General features: G+C 34.1%; 1 protein-coding gene across 1 annotated transcript; it reads left to right on the top strand.

The window, feature by feature from the left end:
• The first annotated feature begins 4,914 nt into the window (after positions 1–4,914).
• Positions 4,915–21,032, top strand: LOC110656620 (probable ADP-ribosylation factor GTPase-activating protein AGD8). Its single transcript, XM_021813492.2, has 7 exons — positions 4,915–5,165; positions 5,261–5,379; positions 10,789–11,221; positions 14,228–14,491; positions 19,420–19,545; positions 20,343–20,441; positions 20,621–21,032. Exons 1-7 carry the CDS (start codon positions 5,097–5,099, stop codon positions 20,726–20,728), a joined length of 1,218 nt encoding a protein of 405 aa, XP_021669184.2. The 5' UTR covers positions 4,915–5,096; the 3' UTR covers positions 20,729–21,032.
• The last annotated feature ends 637 nt before the right edge of the window (positions 21,033–21,669 follow it).

Genomic DNA, 21,669 nt, shown 5'->3' with positions numbered 1-21,669 from the left:
ATAAGTTGATTCTAATATCAACATGTCACAATTTGCATTTCAATATGATGCCAACATAGTACACTGTACATTTCTCACACGTTGGCATTTATTGCCAATTTATTTCTAGGCTTTATTGTATAGTATTGTCAATTTTTCAGTTTTGGTATGCTAGATTAATCTAGCTAAATGTCCTGTTTCCATTGGTTTTTAGCTTCTGGTCAAAGAAGTAAATTTGTAGCTCTATGTCTTATTGAATTTTTGACACTGATTTCAGGTCATTCTGAGTTGTATAGACCAAGTTATCGTCAATTTACTAAAACTAGACCGATTGCATTTTCAATGCAATTTTGGGTCATTTTTAAGTCAAATTCAATTCTGGCAAATTTAGTACCCTAATTTGGGCAAGCAATTTGACTTTATTCTGGTCATTTCTGGGCTTTAGTGTCTTCATAAGACTTGTAGCTCTATGTCTAAGCTTTCCATTGATATAAATTTCAAGTCATTTGGACTTGTTTACAATGAGTTATGGCGAAAATGAGTGACTGCTGTTCATATGGTCAAATTTTGGGTTGCAATGGTTCTGGATAGTTTTGATACCTTAATTTGTGCAAGCAATTTGACTTAGTAAATGGAATTTTTGTGTTCTGTGATCTTCACCACAGTTTTAGCCCTATGTCTAAGCTTTCTGATGGTATAAATTTCAGGTCATTTAGGCCTGTTTTGAGTGAGTTATGGCCAAAATACTGGCCACTGTTTATATGGTCAAAAATTCTGGGTTACATGTTAAGCAATTCCGGATTTGGTCATTCTTTTAGGTTACTTCTAGGCAGAATTTTGGCATGACCTACACATGAAAATTGGCCTATTGTAAGTCCTATTTCACCTCCAATTGGCCTCATACCAATTGGGGTCACACATCTGTATTTACAACATAAAATGCATACTGCCCTAATTAACCACACTTTGCATTAAAATTTTGCATTTCTAGTGAACACCATACACATTGCATCTTAGTTAATTGTCTAACAATAATTCAATACAATCAATATCTAGCCACAATATATTTGATCAAGTATCCAGCAATTCAATCAATGTCCAAATACAATTCAACTCAAGTAATTATCCATCAACTCAATGCAATTTAATCAATTGTCCAATATCAATTCAATTGCTCAAACCTAGTCCAACTAATCAAGATCAATAATATACATTCAATTGTTCTCAAATCAACATTAATTATACATAAATTTAAGGTCTTCCTAAGCACATCAAAGCTGCCCAATTTACACTTATACTTCCATCTCCCTTATTGACTTCCTAACTTCACTTTCAATGCACAATTCACACATACACATGGTATTCAAACTCATATATATTTAAGCACTCTAATTAACTCTTCAAATCACCAAATACATGAAGAATTAAATCATACTCCCATGGACACAAGGGCTATTGAATTTAAAGCCTTGTCAATACTCATCAAATCCTTCAAATTTCTTCACCAAACTACTCATCTCAACCTTAATACAAACTTTAATTAAGAGGGGTAAGGAAAACTAGCACTAACCTTAACTTGAGCTTGACAAAACTTCACCAAATCTCTTTCTTTTTGCTGCCTATCTACTGCCCATGGTGTGAGGATCACTTTTAATGAAGAGACTTGCAAGAAATTATAGCTTGAAGATGGTAAAATGGGAGCTTGCATGGGTGGCCATAGAGGAAGAACTGGGAGAATTGAATTCAGCCATGGTTGTGCAAAATGAAGAAAATGAATGTTGAAGTGGTGATTGCTGTCCACTTATGGGTATTTATACCCCCACTAAAGTCCACTAATTGTCCACTAATAATAATTAAACATTAGTTTAATCCAAGGTTTCAATATTTACAAACTAATCCCTTATTTCTCTTTTAATTGCACTTCATTTTTAATTTCATTTTTCATGGGGTTCCCAAAATTTAATACCACTTATTTTTAATAGACATTTAGGTCAAAAGTCTACTCCAGGTGTCAAATGACCAAAATGCCCCTCTTCGGGTTGCATTTCGAATTTTTCGGTGCTACCGATTTACTCCTTGCATCGTCGATTCCTTAAATTTTCATTTTTGTTTATACTGACTTACTAAATTTTCTTTAACATTTCCAATGTCAATTACACCTCAGTAGACCTTTAATTATTTCTTGAAAATATTTCCCAAGGTTCCCCGTAGTCCAGGTCTAATCAACGGTCCTCGCCATAACTTCCCAGTGCGGTCACCCATCGCTATGATTCTGGCACATTTAAGCTAATTGCACTTCATCTCTTTTATTTTCTCTTAATTTTTCTCATCACATATTTCATTATTTTATGCTTCCTCACTGTCAATTAAGTGTAGTTCCAGATATTTCGACTTTCCAGAGCAGACATTAGCCGTCGGAATAGTGGAACATACAGACTATGTAAAGTGAGGATGTTACAAACATCCTGTCATATGAATAACCCTTCCCAACAAAAACTCCATTAATCCCTTTTTATCCGACTCTAAGGCAGTCTTAATCCCTTTCTTACATAACAAATTTGCAGACACTAAATTTTTCCTAACATGTGGAACATGTAACACATTAATAAGAAGAAGCTTCTTTCTAGAAGTTAATAGTACTTCAACATTACATTTTCCTAGCACTTCTGCAGTATCATGATTGCCCATTAATGGTTCATGTCCATCTTCTGCTTCTCTATATTCTTTAAAATAAGACTTCTTGTTATAGATATGAACAGTAACACCAAAATAATACCACCAATCATTCGATTTGGAAACAGTAGCCATATGTAATTCTATGATCATTCCAATATGCATTTCCGAAATCATGGCAATAATTTCTTCAACATGCTCAACCATATTTGCATTATTTGCATTGTTGGTACTGGATTATCCTTTTTGGGCTTATTTATGAACCTATAATCATGTTTAAAATGCCATTTCCTTCCACAATTATAACAACTTTTGTCTTTCTTTGACTTATTTAAATTATTTGAGTCACTTGCTTAAAAACTTTTCCTCTCCTTTCCTTTATTGCCTTTCTGAAATTCATTATTTCCATTAATATAATTTACTTTATTACCAGACTCAAAAGCACATTTCTTTTCATGAATACGTTATTCTTCTTCAATACCCAAATGCTTCATAAGTTGGTTTAAAGTGAAACTCTCAAAATATGTAACAACTTTTTTTTTTGTAGCCATTCCAACTAAGAGGAAGTTTAGCAATTATAACACCAACTTGTAGTGGTTCAGAAACCATTACTTTCAAATCTTTAAGTTTTGAAACTAAGGTTTGAAGTTCATGGACTTGATCCAAAATTGAACAACTTTCTTCCATAACAAAATTAAAAAATTTAGAAAATAGGAATTTATCAGCACCTTATTTTTCTCTATTGTACTGGTCTCTAATGCAGTCGAAATCTCTTTCAGAGATGTCATAGAAGCAAACAAGTCATAGAAACGATCTTTCATAGAATTGAGAAGATGGCCTCTGCATAGAAATTCATCATCCTCATGTATTTTTCTTACTTTTTTGGTTGCTTCAATATTATCAGATGTTGGTGCAGGGAGTTGCATTAAGGTAGGATCCAATACATAACCAATCTTCAAAGCAGTAAGTATGAATAACATCTTATCTCTCTAGCGGGTAGACTTGGTGCCATCAAATCTGTTTAACTTTAGAAATTCATGATTCATAAACTTGATTGTAGACTCTAAACTAGACTCCATTGCGAACATCACTTTAAAATTGTTGAAATATCACTAAATATAAATAAATCTACTGTTAATTTTGAGGCATGAGAACACTTTATTTAAAGTAATATTTGCCCCCTTATATTTTGCTGCGGAGTTATGGCAAATTATTTTCAGGATACAATAAAATCAATCAAAATCGATAGTCAGCAAATTTGGAAGGTTTTCTTATTGATATTTCTTGAAATAAAAAGATTGTAGAAATAAGAGAGAGAAGAAAAAAAAATATTTAATCCAGAGAACTTATATTATCTATATAGTAGATAGAAAATATAGCCGCTAGCATTGTGAACCAATACAACTAATCATAATAAATATAACTGTTGTGAATCAATATAACTAATACTGTTATGAAGCAATACACCTAATTGTAATCAATATAACTCTTAAAGGCTAACGATAAAAACTGTTATTTCATAATTATTTTTATTATATTTGGATAAATAGAATAAAGTTCTATCAACTGGTATTACAATATACGCTTACACTTATACCATACCAATATGTAAAAACTTTAACTGGCTCAATAGTTCATTGAATTTTTCCATACAATCAAATAGATAACCCTAAAGGTCTCATATTCTAGGAGCTCAAACTATGTGATTGAATAAATTCTTTTCTATCTGTTACGGGTCGAGGACTTCTTCTCCTTCTCCTTCTTCAAACTCCAATTCGTATCTTTCATAAAAAAAATAACGTTACAGGTTTATGTGCTTAATTTAAAGAAATAGTTTATTCAATTTACTTAATAAAATGATTTGAAATAAAATCAAAAGAACCAATTTTACAAATGAGATTAATATTTTTCTTGGGGATGGACAGAAATTTTTAAACTAGAACCCATAAGTATTGGATTTCACAAAACACATTTTATTTGGGGATGAATCTTGTCATGGGACCATCTGCCTCTGAATGAGCTTTGCGGCTTCCTCACGTAAATTACAATAAGAAAAATAGAAGGTTGGTAAAATTAAGATGGACGAAAAGTGAAGCTTCGGTTCCTTTGGTTGAGCTTTAACGTCTAACGCCACATTACCCTCGACGGCCGCTAAGCCGTACGCAATTAAATTACGTTCGCTCGTGGAAAGCAACAAATCACCGAGTCATGGGCATTTTCGGAAATCAATTTTTTATTTAAAAACTTTAATTTGAAACTAAATTAAAATTAATCCCCAAACTCCCATATCCCATTCGTTGTTTTCCCAATTTGCATTTACTCTCTTTTCTCTAATTGGTCTCGGCCTCTCTCTGCGTTTCGTTCTCCCTGAGGAGGTGCTAGAGCCAATCACCTCACCTCTTCGGAAACCCTTTTCTGTGTGACTAAGAAAGCAACCAAAATCAATGGCGTCTGAAAACTTCACCGACAAAAATGCTGTGTTCAGAAAGCTCAAAGCCAAATCCGATAACAAGGTTTATACTTTTCATTTTTTTTTTCTTATAGATCTAATTTGGATCTGGATGTTTTCTTATTGGATTTTGAATTATAATTTTTTTTTAACTTGTAGATGTGCTTCGATTGCAATGCCAAAAACCCTACATGGGCATCTGTGACGTATGGGATCTTCCTTTGCATCGATTGCTCCGCTGTTCATCGCAGCCTTGGAGTACACATCAGTTTCGTCAGGTATTCTTTTTTAATTTGTCTGAATAATGGTTTGGTGTTTAATTAGCTTATTTGAGTTTAGGGTTGCTAATCTATTGTGGTATGAACTGATACTGTCTTTTCAATGCGTCCCTTCTTGTATTTTTTCAATTTGTTCTGGTTCCTGACTTCATTTAACTTAATTATTCACAATTTTTTCTTAATACTTCAGAAAATTATAACTTGTATCGGATGATGAGGAATTAGAATTATAGGTCATGGATTTAGAAATTTATATGGATTAATTACCACAGATTTGGGATTTAGAGGTCAATAGTACCTGGCTAGACTCCATTCCTAAAAACGATCTAATGTGGTAATTGTCCTACTGAGGTTTTTATTTTGTGCCTCTATGATTTTGTTTTATCCATTTGGTGGTATTATCTGTGTCAGTAAAGTACATTGCATACCGTAAGATATTTTAAGGTGAACATCACAATGTGAGTTGGTATTATGATCGCAAATCACAGTTGGTTCTCTCCGTCATTGTGTAGAATGGTGGCAAATGCTAGTTTTTATAGGAATGCCAGCTAGATTAAAATAGATTGTTCATTACAATGTTTGCTTTTTTTTTTGGGTGGAGTTGAATGAAGAGAAGAAATTGAGGGCTTTAACAATAGTAGAGGAGAAAAAGAAGCAGAAACAGAAAAAGATGAAGTTCATTTACATGGTGTCGGTAAGAATCATTACTAGTCTTTGTGGGAGTGACTTATAGAGTAGAATTTGGTGGTTACTATTGTAATTTCTTTTCCTTTTCTTCTTCTTCCTTTTTGTATTCCCCCCCTTGCATGCAAATGGTTTATTAAAGTAATTTTACTTGAGTGTTGTGTCACAGAATTCCTGAGTTTTTGCCTTAGATAATAAGAAGAAAGGAGATGAGAGAATAGAAGAAATAGGGATGAGAAGTGTAGAGAAAGAGAAAATTATAGAAAGAGAAGTAATTCTTGTATTATTGAATTGTTGGATGACCCAATTAGTTACAATGCTACCCTATGTATACAATATTTTGCTCCCATACACTCTCACAATTCCTATTCCCCTTATTATAATGACATTCCCCATTTCTTGAGATAATTCTTGTCCTCAAGAATGAAAAGGTTCCGTGAATAAAAGAAAATTCTTCTATGCAAGTAGCTTGAATGCTACGGTGGCGCTGCACTTGAATGCTAGGACTGAATTTGCAGGGAGCATTTTATCTAAACAAGATTGCCTTTCCAATTGGAATGTTGGTGTATTGGAATGTTTTGCACACACTTTCTTACAATCAGCCATTGTACATTCTCCCTCAGTGACAGAATTTCAATTTCATTTTGTTCTTTGCCATTTCTTGTACTCATCCTCTTTGAGAAGAACAATCTCATAGGAAACCCACTCCAAATTATAGCACTGAAATTCAAAATCAACTTCTTCATCAACCTTAATTACCCTTGAGTTGTCTAGGTTATGCCATGTGTTTGGAAAGAACCATAAGTAGAAAAAGTAATACCCAAAAATGAGTAAAACTTGGTCAGTTTTTGGCACCTCCTTAGGAATTGAAAGAATATCTCCCTGTTGTTCTTCTGAATTCACCAGGTCAAATGACATCCCATCTACCTTATCACCACTGAAAATCATCATGGACTGCTTTTTTGGAACATCATGACTCACTGGTTCCAACTTCAATTTAAGGATATTAGCCTTAACATCCACCTCTTGGTTGCAAGCCACTTATGAATTTTCTTCCTTAGTAATTTCCACTTTTAAACATTTGCACATCAAACTTTTCTACATTGTGATCCTCTTTTGCTCTGTCCACATGATTAATGGGCACTTGCTACTCTATTTCAAATTTCGCCAATTTTTCTTGAAATGATATCTCCCACTTCTCCCAAACGTTATATCCAGTGTATCCTCATATCTTTTAAGTGCTTTATCAACAATTTCACAAGTGCCCTATTCCAAATCCCTTAACTTTTGTTCCCAAGATTGCTCTTCCATAATCAGAAAATACAAGAAAAAGGAAAGATGAGTAAGAGTCAAGATTTTCAAGAATAGGGTTTGAACCTAGGAATTATTTCCGAACCTAAAACAAAGTTTCAAAGCTAGAAATGGAAAGAATTAAGGAAAAGGGAAGCTCTAAGTATAGATCTAAATTTGGAACCCTAACAGATGCAGAAAGAAGAATTGGGAAGAGGAATAGAGAGAAACTGAAGAAATTAGAAGAAGAGATGGAAATAGGATGAGAAATAGAAAAATTGAAGGAAAAAGAGATTTTATTTGTAGTAATTCTTGGAATTTCAAGAAGAAGGGATGGAGAAGATGAGTAGGGTTGTGTCGAGAAGAAGAAATAGAGGAAGAAATAGAAGGGAAAGAATAAGAAGCAATTTCAGGGGAAGAATGAGGAGGAAGAATTCTCGGGGAGGAAGGGGGAAGAATTAGAGAAAGGAAGAAGAAGAATAGACAGAAGAAAGGAAGAAATCTTGGAGAAAAAGAAGAATTGGAGGGAAGAAGAGGGAGAGAGAAGAATAGAAGAAACTTGGTATTTGGGAAGAGTAATCTGCCATATTTGCAACTCCCATGAAACAATTTCTAGTAATTGCCCATTGGTCTAATAGCTCTTAACACCAATTTGTTACGTATTGGAATTCTCAAGACCCCATACACCAGAATTAGACGAAGAAACAGAAGAGAAGTAGAGAAAATAACATAATAGAGAAGGAAGAAATCGAGAGAGAGAGAGAGAGAGAGAGAGAGAGAGAGAGAGAGAGAGAGAGTAACTGTGGTATTATTGATTTGATGAATAACTATCAATTACAATGAAGGGCTATTTATACCATTCACCCTTATTTTCTATTTCAATGTGTAACTACTTAATCCAATTCAGCTCACTAATTGCTTAGTCATAGCATGTTGCTCATGTGAATTGTGATTCCTTCCTCACTGTTTTATAATAAGTAATAACACAATCAACCAATAGTTATAACTAGGTTCAAGTTGGGCCAAATCTAATGTATTGAGTTGAGCTCGATCCAACCTAGGGTTTTGGGCTTGTTTAAGAAATCAAGTTTGACATATAACATTTGTTATATATTAAGGGTTTGTTTAGGACTCATATTGGAGTTGCTATTGGGAAAATCACCAGCTTCAATATGTTAATTAGAGACCATTAATTTTTTTTATATGTTAAATTTAACATGAAAACAATAATTTCAAACTACTTTTTGTAAAATCTAGATTGGAAAAGTGGTTTCAACGAATGCCTAACATACTCCAAAAGTAGGGGTGGCCACGGTCTGATTTCGAATCGAAACTGAATCGGAACTGGTTCAGTCAAAACCAGACCGAAACCGGACCGAAAATGTCCTTCTGCGGCTTGGTTTAGGTTCATATTTTTTAAGAACCGTGAACCTACGGTTTCAAACCGAATTGAATAGGCGGTTTCGAATTGGACTAAATCGGCGGTTTCGAACCAGACTAAACTGCCGATTTAAATATTAAAGAAGTCAATAAATACCTCACACTACTCCTAATTCATTTATATATATATCATTAATTCTATACACAATTATTCTCTACACTTTCTTTAATTCTTAATATTTTTTCAATTTCTCTCAAATTCTCTAAACAATTTTTTCTACACTCCTTTTAGTTCTCAGTATTCTTTCAATTTTCCTACTTTATTATTTTATATGCTTACTGGAATTTTTAATACTATCTCAATTACTCTATTATTATTTTACATCTTCAATAAAATTTTCAATACCTTTATTTTAATTTTTTTTTTCTCTTTTATACTTTTTTAATTATCAATTATCATATAATTTTAAAAAAAAGGCAAACAATAGAACATAAATTTTAATTCCTCTAAATCCTAAAGGGATACATAGGCAAAATTAAGTTTATACACTTTTTTCTAATTTCATTAAAAAAAAATTAATTTTATCTCTAGTTTTTTAATTAAGTTCAAGTCTTTGCTTATTAAATTTTTCTTAAAGATAAATTATTTTTATTCTTTTTTTTCTTATTTTATTTTGATTGAAAGATTTATAAAAAAAATTAAAATATTTTTATAAATATAATTTAAATTCTGAATTAATAAAATTTTTCTTTAATCATTTTCGTCTAAGTTACCCTTAAACCGTTCCTAAATCGCTCCCAAACTGTCCTCTAAACCTTTCTTTTTCGAACCGCTCTTCAAACTGTTTTAAACAGAGGCTCGAACAGGAACTGGCGGTTCAAGAACCGTCTTTTAAACCGTTTCTCGGCGGTTTGGTTCAAGTTCATGATTTCATTGAATCTGATCCGGCGGTTCAGGAACTGTAACCGGTGGTTCCTGAATTGTGGCTACCCCTATCCAAAAATATTGAGATTATGCTTATAGCCACCATTGGCTTGGTATGTAACTTAGCCCTTCTGTGGGCTTAGTGGCGATGGCTTCAAGTGCTATCTATGCTAACTTTATAAATGTTGTAATTTTTGGGATAATAACTATTTTCTCTTCACTGTACCCTAAAACTGGAAATTTTTAATAATATTTTATGAGAATTATTATTTATAATTCGTTCATTATAGGACATATCCATTTAGTTGGTATAAGTAAGGGTGAATTGCTATTTGCCTCTTGAGGTTAGATCATGATCAGGTTAGATCATGATCACTACTAGGCCCATGTTATTTGGAAATCGAGCTAACTGGTTCTTGGTATTTGACTCGATGAATCATTTAGTCCCTTTGTCCTTTTCCATTAGTCAACTGTTTAAAAAAAGTTTTAGTCATAAGAACACTAAAATAATAAAACAACTTTTTTCAAATCACTTTTTTGCAACAATGCCTAAAATGGTGTTTTGTTTTTGAAAAACAGTTTTAGGCTTCCAAACTCAATGCCAAACAGATCCAGAATTATTTTATCATTTGAAGCCTTTGTTTCTATACTTTTGCTATTGCTTGAGGCATCTTTTTTTGGTTTTCCATCATTTTAATTAGCCTTCTTTTTAGGGTATCTGCTGTAATCTTATCTTAAAAGAAAACATTAGGGGAGATTATGGTGAATGCATGTTATCTTGTAAATTTGATGCTGAAACAGTGAATCACATGTAGTACTATATTGAGAATGAGGATTTGTGGGATGTATCATTTCAGTAGTTTGAGGGAATGGAATGGGTAGGCCTTTGAGGTAGAGGAAAAGCCTGTATTCTTTTGCCTATGGTTTAACCGGCTTAGTACTCAAAACTTTGGTATAGTGGACAGTTCTTGTGAATTCTTTGTATGTTGTAGTCTTTTATGGATTCTACTTCATGTACATAATCTCCTTCATTGTGTCCCATATTGATTTTTTTTTTGAACTAAAAAAAAAAAATATTAAATAGAGGAAAGCTATTCTGTTCATAAAAATTATTTATTTTATTCATGTAGGTCTACAAATTTAGATTCTTGGAGTCATGAGCAATTGAGGATGATGAGCTTTGGGGGAAACAATCGTGCACAGGTTTTCTTCAAGCAACATGGATGGACTGATGGGGGGAAAATTGAGGCCAAGTATACATCTAGAGCTGCTGATTTGTATAGGCAAATACTTTCAAAAGAAGTTGCCAAAAGTATGGCAGAAGATGCAGGCTTGCCATCATCGCCTGTTGCTTCTCAGTCAGCCCAAGTGTCCAATGGACTTCCTGATAACAAGGTCGATGAGACTCCTAAAGAAAGTTCATTAGAAAAGCAAGAAACAACTGATGTTGCTCATTCCCTAAAAACTTCTCGTTCAGTTATTACCGGTTTAATCAAGAAGCCTGTTGGTGCAAAGAAAACCGGGAAGACGGGGGGCCTTGGTGCTAGAAAGCTTACCACAAAGGTAGGATTTTACTTACATTTATGAATGAATTAATTATTGTTAGAAGTGTTAGCAATTTGTCTTTATGTAATCTGTCATAATAATCTGCTGATCAGTTAGAGTCTAAAATCATAAAAAACTGAAATAACTGAATTTTATATTTTCAAACAACCTAAATAAATTAGATTGAAAACCCTTAAAGTGATTTTCTGTTCAATTTTATCGGTTTATTTGGTTGCGGACCTCTGAATTGGGTTATTAGATTGTGTCTATAATTAATGGGTCTTTTTTGAGCTTAAAGAAAAACTAAGAAATAAATCACACAATTTTTCAACCTGTTTAGAATAAATCTTGTGACAGACATTCTATTTTATCAATAGAATTTAGTCAATTGATTTCACAATAAAATTTATATGTGTAGAAAGAGATGATTCTTCTTAATTTCAATTAATTTGTACATGGGTATATATATACAATTGATTCCTATAATTGTGTTCTACTAATTAGGAAGAAATCCTAAATAGGAATAGAGAATACAAAATATACAAAGAAATAATATAGTGATTGACTTTCCATTACACTCCCCCTCAAGTTGGAGCATAGTTGTTAATCATGCCCAATTTGTTGCAAATGTAGTCAATCCTAGCTCCATTCAGAGTTTTTGTGAAAATATCTCCCAACTGTTCTTCAGTTTTGATGTGTCCTGTTGAGATGATCTGTTGTTGAATCTTTTCACGAATAAAGTGACAATCAATCTCAATATGTTTGGTCTGCTCATGAAACACCGGATTAGAAGCAATATGGAGAGCAGCTTGATTATCACACTACAATTTCGCAGGTAGGAAGGTCTTAAAACCTGTCTCATCTAGTAATTGAAGTATCCACATTACCTCACTTACTGATTGTGCCATGGCTCTGTATTCGGATTCAACACTAGATTGAGAAGCTACACTCTGCTTCTTGCTTCTCCAAAACACCAAATTTCCTTCAACAAAAACGCAATATCCAGTAGTTGACCTCTTGTCAATCTTAGATTCAGCCCAATCGGCATCTGAAAAACATTCAACATTTAAATGCCCATGATTACCATATAGCAAACTTCTTCCTGGAGCGCCCTTCAGATAACACAAGATTCGTCCCAAGGCTTCCCAATGAGCAACAGTTGGGGAAGACATAAACTGACTTACCACACTAACGGCATAAGTAATGTCAGGACGAGTGACTGTAAGGTAGTTCAATTTTCCTACCAATCTCCTGTATCTCTCTGGATCTTCAAACAACTCACTATCCCTTGCTAACGGTTGTAAAGTTGGAGTCCTTGGTGCACTATAAGGCTTAGCACCTAATTTTCCTGTCTCTGTCAATAGGTCGATGACATATTTTCTTTGAGACAAGAAAATACCCTTCTTACTTCTCATAACTTCGATACCCAAGAAATACTTTAACAATCCCAAGTCTTTGGTCTGAAACTGGGTTTGGAGGAAGGTTTTAAGAGATGAAATACCTGCAAAGTCACTCACAGTGATGACAATGTCATCCACATAGACTACCAGGAGAATTAGACCAACCTCAGATTGCCTATAAAATATTGAGTGATCACACTTACTCTTTTGCATACCAAATTCCTGTACTGCTTTACTGAATCTCCCAAACCATGCCCTAGGACTTTGTTTCAAGCCATAAAGAGACTTTCGAAGACTATAAATTTTACCCAACTCCCCCTGAGCAACAAACCCAGGTGGTTGCTACATATACACCTCCTCCTGAAGATTACTATGAAGGAAAGCATTCTTGATATCCAATTGATGCAGGGGCCAATCATATGTAGTTGCTAAAGAGATAAACAAGCGAATAGAAGTAAGTTTAGCTACAGGAGAAAAAGTGTCAGAGTAATCAACTCCATATGTCTGAGCATATTATTTTGCTACATGGCATGCTTTTAACCTAGCCACAGAACGATCAGGATTTACCTTTACTGTAAATACCCATTTGCAACCAATAGCTTTCTTACCAGTGGGCAAAGGTAACAGTTCCCATGTACCATTAGCATCTAAAGTCTCCATTTCCTCTTTCATAGCAGCACACCAGCCAGGATGAGACAGTGCCTCACCAACAGTATTAGGGATAGGAACAAAGTCTAAAGAAGTAACAGAACACCGAGAACAATAAGACAATTGATTCCTATAATTGTGTTCTACTAATTAGGAGGAAATTCTAAATAGGAATACAGAATACAGAATATACAGAGAAATAATATAATGATTGACTTTCCATAACAATATGTTTGGAATAATTGTTAAAATTATATAACTCTATTGAATTCTAGTGTTTGAAATAATTAAAAAGTGTATTGATTTTACGGTACTTTTGTTAATAATAAGACAGTCTTCTTTAAGGGTATCTTTAGGTTTCAGTGATAAGACTTCCTAAATCAAATGAATTGAATTATTTTAAATTATTCTATTTTTGGGATGATTTCCAATTCTTGCAAAATGCCTTTTTGTGACTTCTTAAGAATTGAACTTTATCACTTAAAAAGAGCTTTCCAAACATGAAATTAAACGAATTTGATCTTGCGTTTTAATGGTTTACGAGTACATTTTTTAGGAAAGGGGGAAAATATAAATAATAAAAGAACTTGAGGAAAATCAAAAGCAAAAAAAAAAAAAAAAAAAAATCAATTGGTTTTGAGAATTAAGTATTGATTAATATTTTAGTGAAGTTCAATCTAAGTTATCTTAGTTGAAGTGGGGAAAAAGAGTTAAAAACACATGCCTTAATATTATAATTATAATTACCATATGTTATTATTATTATTATTTTTTTTTAAGTTTTAAAATTCAAAAACTGAACTAACAGAAAATTCTTAAAAATAAAACCAAAGTAAACCAATTTATTGAAAGAACCTAAAAAAAATTGACCAAATTGTGCAAGTTCAGTTTAATATTTTGGTTTTGGCTGATTAATATTTGCTCATAGTTACTTGATTTTCATGTGCCTTCTCAGTAGCTATCTTAATAATTGCAGCCCAGTGAAAATCTCTATGATCAGAAACCTGAAGAACCAGCTCTTCCTGTTCCTTCATCTAGTAACACCACCACTCCAAAAGCTGGCACATCGTTTGTATCTCGCTTTGAATATGTGGATGATGTCCAATCTACTGAGCTCATTTCTGGAGGTCCGCAAGTGATTAGCCATGTATCACCACCAAAGTCATCAAGCTTCTTTGCAGAATTTGGAATGGATAGTGGATTTCAGAGGAAATCAAACTCAAACTCCTCAAAGGTGCAGGTAAACTTCATGAATTTATGCTGCATGCAAATTGTGCTCCGGTTAATGCAGTTGCTGCATTACTAAATGGTAAAAACTTCTCAAATTTAAAAACTGCAATGTTTGATGACCTGTTTGGAATTGTGTGTAGAGATTTTGTCATACTGCAGGGTGGTTGTGTTGCCAAAATGCAGGGTAGGCCTAACGTCTGACATAATGCAGTCTCTATGTGGGTGCTAAATGGGGTAAAAGGCCTCAATTTTTCACCCTAGAAATGAAGCCAGCCAAAAGTCTAATAATTGATGGCTGATATGACATGGGAACATAGGTTGGTGATGCAGGAAAGCTTATCGATATGAGATTAAGGTTGAAATTTGAGGTCATGTTAAAGCTAAAATGGGTAGGAAGTTTTAGTTGGAAGGCAAGGATTTAAAAGGCTATAAGTTTAGGAAGTAAAATTAAACAAGAAGCAGGGTTTTGTGGGGCTGTTTGCGGGGCTGAGTTATGTATAGTGAACATCAGAACAGTTTAGGCTTCACACCCAAATTTCTATAGCCATCACACACAAGGTTGAATTGCATCACACAAATAGAAGCATAACTGCTGGAGTTTGTATTGATCAAAACTGTGAAATGACATTACAAACATAAGTATTCATGGATTGGACTCCAAAAGTAACCCTTAATCAACAAGGACACTAAAAAAAAAAAATTCTAAAATAAAAATAAAGTTTCCTAAAAGCATATGGATTATGGACAGATTTTCCAAAAAAGCTGGAAAATTGCTGGAGACTTAAATTTAATAGGCTAGAGCTAATATGATAAAACTCTAAAATAGCGTATTATATAACTTCCCCAATAAACTGTAAATTAAAACTGAACCCTAACCCTAAGCTTTTGAGTATTTGACTTTGAATTTTCTGGAATTCATTGGCTGGATCAGATGGCATAAAGTATGTTTCTATGGCTTTAGATGAGAGAGGGAGAGAGAAAGTAGAGGCCAAAGTTGCAGAGGGTTTGTCTGGGAATAGGAGGAAGAAATTAGGGCAACTGTTTGTCAAGTTATTCAACACTTGAAATATCATCATTTTATGCATGCGTGCATAATTTTTGGTTCAGGTGAGTTCTAATAGATTTGAAATCTGGAAAGCTCAGCTGACCTGTAACTGTTGATTGTCAAGTTCTTTATGGACAAAACTCCCACACTTGTAACCCAGGGCAGCCCTTCTTTTTGGTTACCTATTTTTTATAGCCAAATATTCATTGCCTATACCAATACCTTTTTATATTGCATAGGGTTTTTTTGCAACCTCTATGCCTATATCCTGTAAGGATGTTATATGCCACGGGAAGTATAATATTTGCACAGAAAAACCCTCAGCCTTGGTTGTAAGTAACTTGTAAGATCCTTGATAAGTTAGGAACAATATTACAGCAAGAATGTAAGAAGCAGAGTCCTTGAATAAGGAAAATTTGTTGTATTGATAATGCAGATTCAACTACAGCAGCTCTTCTGCAATTACATTAATCTCTACTACACTTCAGAGGGCAAACTTAAACATGAAAAAGAAAAAGATGACCCAAGAGATAATTCTCCCCAGCAAGAGAACAATTCTTGCCCAAGCAAAGATGCCAAAATCTTAGGAAAGTTCTTCTCCCCACCTTTAGGCTTTGGTTACTCTATTTAATCATTTCTCACCTGCTGCCATTCTGTTAGCATCTCCATGTGGCAATATTCCTATAACTCCCTCTAACAAAAATGAATTCTCCTCTGCTTCCTCCACCTATAAACTTCTTGAATCTTCTTTTGCTTTTTCTCTAAATTCTCTCATTCCTCTCCTATCACTACTGTACTCAACTCAATTCAACTAAACTTTTATCCCAAAAATTTGGGGTCGGCTATATGGATTCTCTTTCTCCACTCTAAACGGTTTTGGGTTAAATTCTCGGAAATGTGTAATGCTTCTAGGTCATATTGTACTACTCTCTTCCAAGTCAGTTTATGTCTACCCCTTCTTTTATTTTTATTCTCTACCCTAATGTGCTCTACTTGTCTAACCGGAGCCTCCGTATGTCTACGTTTCACATGACCAAACCACCTCAATTTCTCTTCTCTCAACTTATCCTCAATTGGTACCACTCTTACTTTTTTTCTAATGCTCTCGTTACGGAATTTATCTAGTATGGCCACTCATTCACCTTAACATTCTCATGTCCGCAACTCTTATCTTAGACATATACGACTCTCTCAGTGCTCACCAATCACTATCATATAACATGGCCGGTCGTATGACTATACGGTAAAATTTTCCTTTCAACTTATTGGGAATCTTGTGATCATATAAAATTCTCGTGGCACGTCTCCACTTTAACCATTCTGCTTTAATTTTATGATTAACATCATCCTCACATCCTCTATCTACTTGAAGGATTGAGCCGAGATATTTGAAGTGATTATTTTGGGACATATCACTCTATCCAAACTAACTCCATCCAAATTAATTCCTTCCCCATCACCAGTTCGGCCTTCACTAAACTTGCAATGCATGTATTCTGTCTTCGTTCTACTTAACTTAAAGCCCTTTGACTCTAGAGTACTTCTCCAAAACTCTGACTTTCTATTAACTCATTCTTGCGTCTCATCTATCAGAATTATATCATCTGCAAACATCATGTACCAAGATATACTCTCTTGTATATGTTTCGTTAATTCATCTAAAACTAATGTAAAAGGGTAAGGGCTTACAGCTAAATCTTGGTGTAATCCAACTGAGATAGGAAAATCTTGTGTCCCCTCCCACTGTGCTTACGATAGTAGTTGCTCCTTTATACATGTCTTTTAACACTTGTATGTACCTAATAGATACCCCTTTTTGTTCTAACACTTTCCGTAAGACATCTCTTGGAACACAATCATAAGCTTTCTCCAAATCGATACAAACCATGTGTAAATCTTTCCTCGCCATCTCTATATTTCTTCAAGTTTCTGATGAGAAAGATCGCTTCCATAGTTGAACGACTAGGCATGAAGCCAAATTGATTGGGAGAGATAGAAGTATCATGATGTAGTCGATATTTCACAACTCTCTCCCACAACTTCATAGTATGGTTTATGAGTTTAATTCCCTTATAGTTTGAGCAACTTTGTATGTCTCCCTTATTTTTAAAAATAGGTATTAAAATACTCCTCCATTCATCAGGCATTTTCTTTGAATTTAGAATCTTATTAAACACTTTAGTTAACTATGCCACTTTCATATTTCCAAAACACTTCAACACTTCAATTGGTATTTCATCGGGTCCACAGGCTTTACCCACTTTTATTCTCTTAAGTGCTTCATTTACTTCTAAAGATCTAATCCTTCCAGTATAATTTACATTCTTTTTTATTGCTTTGTAGTCTTTATTCACGCTATTACCATTTTGACTATTATTAAAGAGATCATCAAAATAATTTCTCAATCTTTCTTTAATGTCCTCATCTTTTACTAACATTTTTCCTTCTTTATCCTTAATGCACCTAACTTGATTGAGATCTTGACATTTCTTTTCTCTCCTCCTTACTAATCTATAAATATCCTTCTTTCCTTCTTTAATTCCAAGTTTCTCATGTAACTTTTCAAAGGCTGCGCTCTTACTTGACTAATTGCTTTTTTTGTTTCTTTCTTTGCTATCTTGTACTGTTTATATGCCTTATTGTTATCACACTTAGATAATTTCTTATACCATTCTCTCTTTCTCTTCACTGCCTTTTTGTACTTCCTCATTCCACCACCTTCTCTCTTTTGAGGGTGGTCTATGTACTCTAGACTCTTCAAGTACTTTTCTAGCGACTTCTCTAATCTTTGATGCCATCTGTATCCACATATCATTGGCTTCCATATCCAGCTTCCATGCTTCGGACTCGAGAAGCTCATTTTTAAACTTCACTTGCTTTACTCTTTTGAACTCCCACTACTTTGTTTGAGCTACACTATTTCTTCTAACCTTACTTGAATTGTTTCTAAACTTGACATCCAAGACCATTAACTGATGTTGACTTGTTAAAGCCTCTCCTGGAATGACCTTAAAATCCTTGCATAGAGCTCTATTTGTCTTCCTAGTTAAGAAGAAGTCAATTTGGCTTTTATGATGCCTACTTTTGAAAGTTACTAAATGTGACCATTTTTTTATAAATTAGGTATTTGCTAGTATTAGATCATATGTCATAGCAAAATTCAGAATGCTTTTTCCCTCCTCATTTCGGTTACCAAATCCAAAACCTCCATGAACATTCTCATAGCCTTGTCTATCACTTCATACATGTCCATTCAAATCTCCACCGATGAAACATTCTCTTCATTCGGTATGCTTTGCCTTAGATCATCCATATCTTTTCAAAATCTTTGTTTACTCTCACTATCTAGTCTTATTTGTGGGGCATAAGCACTAACTATATTTATCGTTTCTCCTTCTAGTATTAGCTTTACTAGTATAATTCTATCTCCTACTCTTTCCACAGCTATTACAGCATCTTTCAACGTCCTGTCTATGATTATGCTTACACCATTCTTATTTCTCTCCTTTCCGGTAAAACACAGTTTGTACCTGTAATGGACTTTTACTTGCTTTGGGCCTGGATTGACTTTCCCTAAACTTTTAGCTGCATTCTTAACAATCCTACATGCATAATGTATTGGATCATGATCTATTAAAAAGGATCTAGGTGTTTATAGTAACTTGCTCTAATGATGCTTAATGTTATGTTTTGGCAACTGTTTATCTGATATTTGACTGTAATTTATTTTATGTTTATTTCAAGGTATACGTTTTGACGTTGAAGATAATTTTGCCTGTAATAATTGGGGATGGTCAGAAATTATCAATGATTACATGATAGTTAGATATTGGATGGCATATTGGCATGTGTTTTTCCTATACTTTCTTGCTCTTACATCATAGTACTATCAGATTCAGGAAACAGATGAAGCAAGGAAAAAGTTCTCAAATGCAAAATCAATCTCATCAGCCCAGTACTTTGGAGATCAGAGCAAAGCCACCGATGTTGATGCTCAAGTTTCCTTGCAGAAATTCACAGTATGTTCCATGCATCAACTGTAATTCATTCTTATTGACAGCTCTTGGTGTTCATTTTCTTTGTTAATTTATTTTGATAGTGTTCATTTTCATTGTTAATTTATTTAGACCTGTGGGAAAAATGGTTGCGTTTAGATGGTGTGTACCTAAATGCCCCTTCATCTCTTTTCTCATTGGGATAAGAAGACAAGATGCCTTGAGCTTTTGCTTGGGTTGGGATCACCTAAGGAAACAAAAGTGAAGTCATCAGTAGTGCTGGTGATACTGGATTTGTTCCCTACTTATTGGTGCATATTTCTCGTGGTATTATTCCACTATTAAAAGGCTACATTTCAGACTCACGGAACTGCATGGAAAGCTAATTGACCCAGTAATTATTAATCATTCACTACTAGTAGAGATCATAATCCTACTGTTGAAATTTAGAATGATTGAAAAGATAGGAGAAAATAACAAGGATTTATGTGATTCGTCTAGCACAAAACCTCTAAAGCGCTGCATTTCATTCACTTGTGTATGTGCATAAAATACTGAAGAGTCCATATTTATAATGAAAGATACAAGATATATATGGCATCCCATAGATCACTCCTTAATACAAGCAATAATCAAGCCAATGATTCTACTATCAATCATATAATTTTCTCATAATCATATCCCATGAATTAAGGGAAAATTCCAACACCTACAAAGAAACTTGTATTTTGATATATCTGAATAATTATAATGTTCCTTTTGATTTTTTTCTGAAATTTTTTGCGTCGAGGCCAAAGTTATAATCTTCATGTTCATTCCAGGGTTCCTCAGCAATCTCCAGTGCTGATCTTTTTGGCAACGGCAATGATAACTCCATTGATATTGCTGCAAGTGACCTGATTAACCGGATATCTTTCCAGGTATGCATCACATGATTTGGTTCTGAAGAATGCTTGAGCGTTTATTGATTAATGTTGGGAAGTACTTTATTTCTCTTCATCATTGCGTCACCCTATAAAAAAAAAAAACTATAATATATATGTGTACGTGCATGTGTGTGTTGATAAAATCACTTATGCTTTTGTTCTATCCTTTTCAGGCACAGCAGGATATTTCTTCCCTCAAGAATATTGCAGGAGAGACTGGGAAGAAACTCAGCTCGTTAGCGTCCACCTTAATAACTGATCTTCAAGATCGAATCCTCTGATTTGGGTTTATTCGATGTTAAAAAATTATCCAAAGGGGTTTGTTACATTGACAGCCAATATTTGTGTAGTGGAATGTAAAATGAGTCGATTATAAAATTCTTTTGGAACACAAATAAAATTATAACTTTTCAAGGTGGTATTATTTTCTAGTGCAGGTTGTTTTGAGATTAATTCTGTTTAGTTATTTCACTTAGAAACTATATCAGTTTGTAAATCAGAACAGTTTTCTTGCACTGTATTCGTGTAGGAACTGATATTATGAACAGTTTATTGATGAGAAAACTACACAGATCTATCCTGCAACTTGTATTAATCTGGCTTGTTAATTGTAGCCCTGTTGGCTCCTTTTGATTTCCGATGCTGGAATTTCTTTGTAATTATTTTTTTAAAAACTTACAAGAACATTTAAACCTTGTTCTCAAAATTATAATTGTCTCAAATTTATTTTCCTGGTGTGCATGTTATTATTGAGGGTGTGATTGTGGAAACGTCAATGTATGTGCCACGGATGTGTTGGCTATTTATAGGCAACAGTAACTTCAAATGGAGGAAGCTTTGCTTGGGCTTAAGAGTAGCTTGAAGCTGAAGTGGCTCGTGGCTGCTCGCGAGCAATCTCAGTAGCGTAAGAGAAGATTAACGAGTCTTGCAAAACGCATAGAAGCATCGCGAGGTTCTTCCTAACTTATGAGCAGACAAGGAATACCTCGACGCCTATGGAAGTGCAGCGTGCAAAGGGTCTTCGCCAAAAGGTTAGGAAGCTAATGAATGCCCGCAACGCCTTTGGAATCATGGGTTCTCTGATGACCTATGGAAGTAAGAGGATATTATAACACCTTAGCAAGCACTTTAAGGTTTTTCACTAACATTAGGAAGTTAAAAATTGAGTGATCATTGGGATCAAAAGGAAAAATAAAACAATAAAAGAATAAAAAGTGTGGTG

The sequence above is a fragment of the Hevea brasiliensis genome, chromosome 15 (genome assembly GCF_030052815.1).
Source record: "Hevea brasiliensis isolate MT/VB/25A 57/8 chromosome 15, ASM3005281v1, whole genome shotgun sequence".
Classification (NCBI taxonomy): Eukaryota; Viridiplantae; Streptophyta; class Magnoliopsida; order Malpighiales; family Euphorbiaceae; genus Hevea; species Hevea brasiliensis.
The sequence above is the reverse complement of the archived record's forward strand: the minus strand, read 5'-3'. Positions and strand labels throughout refer to the sequence as shown.

Bases quoted from the DNA above. Each gene is read 5' to 3' on its own strand.
- LOC110656620 (XM_021813492.2), top strand. From the start codon at position 5,097: ATGGCGTCTGAAAACTTCACCGACAAAAATGCTGTGTTCAGAAAGCTC. The intron at 5,166-5,260 runs GTTTATACTTTT...TTTAACTTGTAG, and splicing joins AAGCCAAATCCGATAACAAG to ATGTGCTTCGATTGCAATGC. The intron at 19,546-20,342 runs GTATGTTCCATG...TGTTCATTCCAG, and splicing joins TTTCCTTGCAGAAATTCACA to GGTTCCTCAGCAATCTCCAG.